This window comes from Eleutherodactylus coqui, chromosome 10 (assembly GCF_035609145.1).
Source record: "Eleutherodactylus coqui strain aEleCoq1 chromosome 10, aEleCoq1.hap1, whole genome shotgun sequence".
Taxonomy (NCBI): domain Eukaryota; kingdom Metazoa; phylum Chordata; class Amphibia; order Anura; family Eleutherodactylidae; genus Eleutherodactylus; species Eleutherodactylus coqui.
In genome coordinates, this window is record NC_089846.1 from 3,073,887 (window position 1) to 3,082,186 (window position 8,300).

Genomic DNA, 8,300 nt, shown 5'->3' on the forward strand with positions numbered 1-8,300 from the left:
ACAGGTGAGCCAGCGAGGGGGAGGAAAGGGGAAGAGGCAACAACATGGCATCCTCAGCGTATATGCACCGGGGCCCATGCTGTCTGAACGGGCGTACAAAGTTAGATTTGTGCGCCCATTCACGAGGTTTTAGACATCACAGCGTAGCGTATATCGGCCAGCCGTGAAAACGGCGGTCGATATACGTTGATGGGAATAAAGCCTAATGCAGTGAAGAGAAGACAGGTAGAAGATCAGCTAGAAAGCACTGCTAAGATTGCAGAAAAAGACTTGCCGGGGCCGAGCAGCACCTCCAGTCACTACTGAAGAGCGGGAGAAGGTCTTATGGACTGATGATTCAAAATGGGACATCTGTGGTGCATCAAGCAGGTTTTAGGGTAATTGTACGCCGCTGAGCAGGTGAAAGAATGGTTAATGAGTGTGACACCAACTGCCAAACATGGAGGGGGAGCGTGATGGTCTGGGGCTCTGGCTGGATCCAGCAGTAACTGGCACACTGGATAAAAAGGGCAACCACAGTATTTAATGTGCCCTGCAATACCCTCTGGTGTACGCCTAGTTGGTCAGGGGTTCATGATAGAGCAAGACAATCCAAAACAATCTTCTAGGCTATGTCACAGCTACATAAAAAGCAGCCGCTGGAATGGTCTGCACAGTCTCCAGACTAAGGGCGCGGTCACACGAGCGTAGGCGTATTTACGTTCGCACGTGCGCAGCGTTTAATCGCCGGAAAGAACGTTTTTCGGCGATCATGACCAGAGCTAGAAAGCATATTATCGTTTTTTCCTACTTTGCAAACTATCTTTTTGGCCATCGAATATGCGTTGGCGCGTATTTCGGTCGCGTATGTTCCGTTTTTTTTCGGGTTGCCGTTTTTACGTGCCGTAAAATCGCCCATGTGAACGAATACATTGCAAACCAACGCCTCAGATGGTCACGTTTATACGATTGGGCACAAAAACGCCCCGTTTATGCGCTCGTGTGACCGAACCCTAAGGCCAATGTCACACGGGCATGCACGCACTTGCAACGCGTATTTGTGCAACGGGCATTGCATATTTGCTCGCATGTGAGTGCCTTACTGTATTTTTATGTGTGCAAACCGTGCTACCAGTCATTGAAATGAGCAACTAAGTTAATTACTTCAACATGTGCTATTTTCACACACAAATATGCTGGACAGTAGAGCTCGCTGCAATGTTTGTGCGTGAAGGCGAAATATGCTTATGTGACGGAATCCACTGAAATCAATGGGTTCTATTCACTGCGTACTGCGCACACAATGCTGTTCGTGTGACACAGACCTTAACAACTGCTCATACATCTTTTGACGGCGGCTCCATTGAAGAGAGCAGAAGACCCGGACTGCGCAAGCGCGGCTAATTTGGCCATCGGAGGGCGAAAATTAGTCGGCTCCATGGGAACGAGGACGCCAGCAACGGAGCAGGTAAGTATAAAACTTTTTATAACTTCTGTATGGCTCATAATTAATGCACAATGTATATTACAAAGTGCATTAATATGGCCATACAGAAGTGCTGAACCCCACTTGCTGCCGCGGGACAACCCCTTTAAGGGGCTTTATGTTGTATGGATCACCAAATGGTACCATCTAGCAAACCCTTACACAGCACCGTGGGCATCAAACACAAATGTCTAGGAAATAATAAATGAATTCTTTATCTTAAACCTCTCTGAATTTGGTAATTTGGTATTGACATAATCACACCGGCTTCCAGAATTAATGTAACATATTATTTATACACGCAGAATTGCGCATTTTGTTGATCTTACCTGAAGAAAAAATGGAATAAAAAGCAATCAAATCTTATAAGTTCCCAAAAATTGGATGCATAGAGTTCATCCCGCAGAAACTGACCTCCATACCGCTCTGGGGATGGAATAGAACAACATTATGGCTCTTGGGATGCGGAATCCAAACAACAAATGGCAGAATTTAGTTCTTTGCCTCAATCACCCTATAAAAATGTTATGAAAATTGCACCATACGTTGTATGTACCCAAAAATGATGCCACTAGAAAGTACAACTTGTCCCGCAACAAACCAGCCCTCGTGTGTCTGCCGACGGAAAAAGGAAACAGTTACGGCTCTTGGAATGCGACAATGAAAAAAAAACTGAAAAATGAGTTAGCCATTAAGGCGCAACCAGGCTTCATCACTAAGGGGTTAAACCCCATTGGGCTTGTTTGGGATGATCTGGACAGAAGGGGGAAAGTGAAGCAGCCACAAGTGCAGCAGATTTGTGGGAACTTCTGCAACAACGCTGGAAAGAAAGATCTGAACGATCTGAATGGAGTCGGAGAACGACGCCTGGATGGTGGGAAGCCGTTGCATCAGCTGAGGGGCGACTGGGAAGAGGCACAAATCGAGATTCAATTTGGTGAAACAAAGTTACTCCATTATGTTATTCTTCTTCACTTGTTTATTTCTTCTGCTTTCCTTTCAAAGAACATCTGAGACATTAAAGTAAATATTAATAAAAGCTGCAAACATTGAACTATTAGTGTAACTAGTGCTGCCAGGAAAGCACATGACGCTTCACCCCTGGTGGCTCCACTGGAGGACAGAAGGTATAAGTACTGCAGACAGAGCCATGACAGAGACCACCACAATGACCCCCATAACAGAGACAGCTACAAAAGCACTACTGGAGGTGCAGCCCAGTGTGCCCAAAAGACAGACCTGCAAATGATGAAAGAGAAAACAGCTTCACATAAGAGGCCACACTCCAAGAAATAGAGTATCACTGTCCGGTAGATGGATGTGGATCCCCTTTGCCACGCACTGACGTGGCAGCACCTGGGATGGTCCCAGTTGTGCCACTGCTGAGATAGAAAGAGGGCCATTCCTAATTATTTTAATGAGGTTACAGCCCCTCACTCTACTATGACATTACTGACAATGGAGGAGCAATACCACGTGACCTCTTGTCAGACCATAACTGGATGCGGCGGGTCTGACTCGCACATTCCACCTGACAACCACTTTAAAGAGAAGGGAATGAGCGCATGTGAGCCCTGTGGGCAGAGACCTAGGAGCTAGCAGAGGAGTGAGAGTGGCTTGCAGAGCATGAATGACAGTGGTGCCCAACCACACCCCGAGCGGCAGGTGATCGGTGGCAATAATACAAGCTTTGGAGAGATTGTATTCAGGTGGTTTTATAGCCTGTTACTTAAGCCCCATTTTTAAGCAAAGACAATAGTTCAAAGGATTAAAAGATTGACAGTTTTAGCATTGATTTGCATAAAGTGTTAATGGACACTAATGTCCATTAACACTTTATTAACTTCATTTGCTTGTAAAAGGGGCTCTGGGAGCTGTTTGCAGATTCCAGCATGTGGCCTGAGCTCTGCACACAGCTCCATTGTTCTCCCATGGGCTGTCAGCAGAATATAATGTAATCTCCAACTCCCATGCAGAACACAGCGTGTGTCCCTTGTTATCTCTCTCTGGCTGAATGATGGATTTTAAGCTCACATTAAAATCATCGTTCAGCCTAAGAGGAAACGATGGCACCATTTTCATGCAACGATTCGCTCATATGCCATCATCTGAGCGAATTTTGAGCAATAATCATTGCGTGTAAATGGGCCTTTAGAGTGTGGCTTCTAGTGCAGACCTGTGTTTTCTTTTGTTCTTTGCAAGCCCATAAGAGCGATATCTCCAATGAGCAGCCATAGCGCTCTCCATCACTAACAGATCCTATCAAAGTCCACTGTTGGCCATGTTATTAGGAGATGGAAGCCATCCGGTGTGTGCGGTGCCGCCACGCTCAGGGAGACCTCATAAACTGACAGAACGTGGACCACGAAGCCTTGTAGGAGCTGTGAAGACATCACACACATCGTCTGCCCTCGCTCAGGGGGTCTCACAGGACATTGGAACATCCACTAGCACCAGAACCCTCCGTAGGGAATGGCATGTAAAAGGTTACCATGGACGAGCGTCTGCACACAACATCACAGCAGTGAATGCACAGCGGCGCCTGCGACGGGGCTTAGAGCGACGGACTGTAAGTGAGTGGAAGCAAGTGTTGTAGATGAATCACAGGACACCATCTTCTATCAGTTGGCTGCACTTGGGTGTGGTGGTTGTCTGGAGAGCGGTTTCTACATGACGGCATTGTTCCAACAATAAAGTTTGGAGGAGGTTCTGTTATGGTGCGGGTGTGTTAGGGCCACTGGTTTTAGTGAAGACTATCCTCAACATCAATGCCATCCCGGACAATGTGGCATCACCTTCCCTGTGGCAATACCCTGGTGCAGCTCCTTGTCTCCACCAACATGACCGAGTGCCACATCATACGGCACCCAGTGTGGGGGAGCAGAACGTCTGAAGACTTCATTGGCCGGCCAAAGTCTGGATCTTAATCCCATCGAGAATTTTTGCGACAAACTACAACACCGTATCCGTGCGCCTAACACTGCCATCATCCCCCCATCACTATCTGAAGCTCCCCCAGGAATGGAGGCAAATCCCTCCACACATCTATGGGGGTCTGGTGGGAAGAGGCCGGAGGGGGGCTGCAGTCATGGAGGCCAAAGGAGGCCAACACCGGGGAAAAATGGGGATAAAATCCAATTTCATTCCCTATTATTTGTCCCAATACTTCTGTCAGCATAGTGTACCTGATTCTGTCCTTCTCTACATTTCATGTCATTGCTTGGTCCATAAACACAGGTCCCACTCTATATACAGCTATTTCACAGCCAGCCATCACTGTGCATCGCAGGATTTATTGGGCGAGATGGCTAAATAGATCTGCTCTCCTGCAGCCTCATGGTCCAGTGGGTCGGTATGATAATAATGGGCTGCATTATATAACAAGCAGCTCTGCTTTGGAGGTGAGAGGAGAAGAAGGGGAGCACAAACACTTGTTCCAATTACCCACTGACCCGAATCTTCTGCTCTGCATTATTACTGTGCTAGATACTGCAGGAGGCAGCGCAGGTGGTGCACAAGGGGTTAAGCCAGCAGCGGGTCTGTGGGTGGGTTTGTTATTTGGGAGAGAGACCCCCTCCTCTCTGTGTCACTGCAGAGGAGAGAGAGGGAATCAGCAGCCGCAGCTCTCCCTTCAGCACCAAGGACAGCGGCCGCCGGCAGCCCCTCCGTCTGATGACAGTCCTGGAGGTGGAAGCATAGAGGTCTCCTCCAGCAGTGCTGCTGCCATCCCTCATCATCCCTGGCATCCATCCTGCCACCATCACCCCTATACCATCCTCACACCCCAACATCTGCCATCTGTAAACCTCACCACTGACACTTTCTAACCTCTCCTCATCTCACCTTCACCTCCTGGAAGATACCTGGATGAGGAGTGGCCAAGACTAAGCAGCAGTTCCTCCAGTCTCCCCATCACCAGGACCTCTATGCATGGTCTCCTCTCCCCCCAATGATCAGGACCTTGGCTCTCCATTGACTACCATTCCTCCATCCTCAGCCCACCCTTCCATCTTGCAGAAACCCAAGGTTTCTCCCAGACTGTGGCATCTCGGCTTCACCCTGTTTGGAGCTGGAGAGCCCCCCAAATACAGGACGTTGGCTCAGCCGGGGTGTGCCAAATCCATGGACAGAATGCGCCTCTTCCTTTTGGCTGTCCTATTCTTGTTCTCATTCGCCCGGGCCGGATGCGACCCCAAAATTGTGAATATTGGGGCGGTTCTGAGCACCAAAAAACATGAACAGATATTTAGGGAAGCGGTGAACCAAGCCAACAAGAGACATGGCACCTGGAAGATCCAGCTCAATGCCACCTCAGTCACCCACAGGCACAACGCTATACAGATGGCACTGTCTGTATGTGAGGACCTCATCTCTAGCCAGGTAAATGTGGGCATGGGCACTGGGTAGCATCCAGACAGGTGCATGCCATCTCAACATCAATGTGATTGTGGACATACAACAGGCGATCAAATCACTGGGGGCAATGGCAGAGCTGTTAGGTTGGGCATGAGAAAAAGCATCTAGGCAGAAGAACATGGGCAAATAGCTGGTACTGAGTCACTCATCTGCAACCAAGTGCAGCCTTCACACAGTGCGTCTTCAAGAAATATAGCCCTATAATGATTATTCATTGTGTGCAGATGGACTATATATATTCTCTATATACATCACATCTACATGTATACCAGGTATAGGGACTCTATATACACCAGATGTAGACACCACACTCTGTAGCCACTGCATCCACATTACATATATGTATACCAGGTGTATGAGCTATCCTCTATATATACATAATATCTGCATGACATATATGTATACCAGGAATAGGGACCGTCCCCTGTATATATCCATCACATCTGCATGTAAACCAGATATAGGGACTATAAATATATGTGTATGTGTGTGTGTGTGTATATATATATATATATATATATATATATATGCATCACAGCTACATTATATATATGTACACCAGATCTATGAGTTGTCCTCTATATAGAAATCCCATCTGCATGTATACCAGGTATAGGGACTATTTCAATCTATCTATACACATCACAGCCACATTACATATATGTACACCAGGTCTGCGAGCTATCCTCTATATAGACATTACATCTACATGACATATATGTATATCAGACCTATGGACTATTCTCTATATACCACATCACATATATGAGGTCTATCGATTGTTCTCTATATATGATATATATTCAGTCTCTCTAGAATGCTTCACATTTCCATGATCCTCTATGTGGAGGACATGTTGCCCCCTCCCCATCCGCTGCTGTGATCACAGGCCCCCTGTAGAGATGCCCGTATGGTCCTGGCACACACTTGGCGCTGCCTAGTAACACATCTCTGATGAGAGTCACTACAGAGAAATATATATATACCATCACCCCTTAACTATGCTGCACCGGAAGGGTTAATAAGTGCCTGAACATATTATACATGCCTTCAAGCCCCGGAAGGCACAAGTAGCTGGTTAGTGGTCTGCAGTCTACAGTGAACTACAACCCCCAGCATATCGTAACAGGGGAAACCATGCTGGGGAACACTAATACACACGTGTCACCTCTGTAGGACGCCACATCACATGTGCATCCCTGCCCTCCATCAGTTGCCTCGGTGCATTCCAATGAAGCTCCACTGTCCGCATTGCAGCCTGATTACCTGGATCACCGGATCCCTGCAGGGATCAGTCAGCCCTCAGAGCAGCACTCATACAGTCCCTGCAGCACGGATGTCCTGATGTACCTGCAAGATCTCATCCGCCTGCTGTCCCTGCCACAATGTTATCAATGGCGACCACAAACCCGTCCTGCTCGCACGCACAAAAACAGACGTTTTCTCCTACATGAGCGGTTCCGTTTGTCCTCCGCCGGCTTTCCGTCGGTCTGTCTATTACTTCATGTGTCTAGATGTGCGAGAAATGTATCAACATTCTAATAAAATGTGTCAGATTACGGAAAAAATGCAGAAAAACTGATGTCAGAAATTACGAGAATCTATCAATCGATCTGTCTTTCTCCTATCTATCTATCTCCTATCTATCTATCTATCTATCTATCTATCTATCTATCTATCTATCTATCTATCTATCTATCTATCTCCTATCTATCCATCTCCTATCTATCTATCTCCTATCTATCTATCTCCTATCTATCTATCTATCTATCTATCTATCTATCTATCTATCTATCTATCTATCTATCTATCTATCTATCTATCTCATATCTATTATCTATCTACCTCTCTATCTCATATCTATCTAATATCTATCAATCTATCTATCTATCTATCTATCTATCTATCTATCTATCTATCTATCTCCTATCTATCTATCTATCTATCTATCTATCTATCTATCTATCTCCTATCTATCTATCTCCTATCTATCTATCTATCTATCTATCTATCTATCTATCTATCTATCTCCTATCTATCTATATATCTATCTATATCATATCTATCTAATCTATCTATCTATCTCATATCTATTATCTATCTACCTCTCTATCTCATATCTTTCTATCTATCTATCTATCTATCTATCTAATATCTATCTATCTATCTCCTATCTATCTATCTATCTATCTATCTCCTATCTATCTATAGATATCATATCTATCTATCTATCTCCTATCTATCTATAGATATCATATCTATCTATCTATCTATCTCCTATCTATCTATAGATATCATATCTATCTATCTATCTATCTATCTATCTATTTCTTTAATATATATTATCTATCTATCTATCACATATCTATCTATCTATCTATCTGTCTATCTATCACATATCTATCTATCTATCTGTCTA

The 8,300-nt window shown here is 45.4% G+C and overlaps 1 protein-coding gene across 2 annotated transcripts in view; it reads left to right on the forward strand.

Annotated features, from left to right (window-relative positions):
- Positions 1 to 5,587: 5,587 nt before the first annotated feature.
- Positions 5,588 to 8,300, forward strand: part of GRIN1 (glutamate ionotropic receptor NMDA type subunit 1) — a 156,670-nt gene continuing 153,957 nt past the window's right edge. For both annotated transcript variants that reach the window (XM_066580013.1, XM_066580014.1), the window contains exon 1: positions 5,588 to 5,845. In XM_066580013.1, the coding sequence (XP_066436110.1) occupies positions 5,588 to 5,845 (258 nt within the window). The remainder of the gene's footprint in view (positions 5,846 to 8,300) is intronic.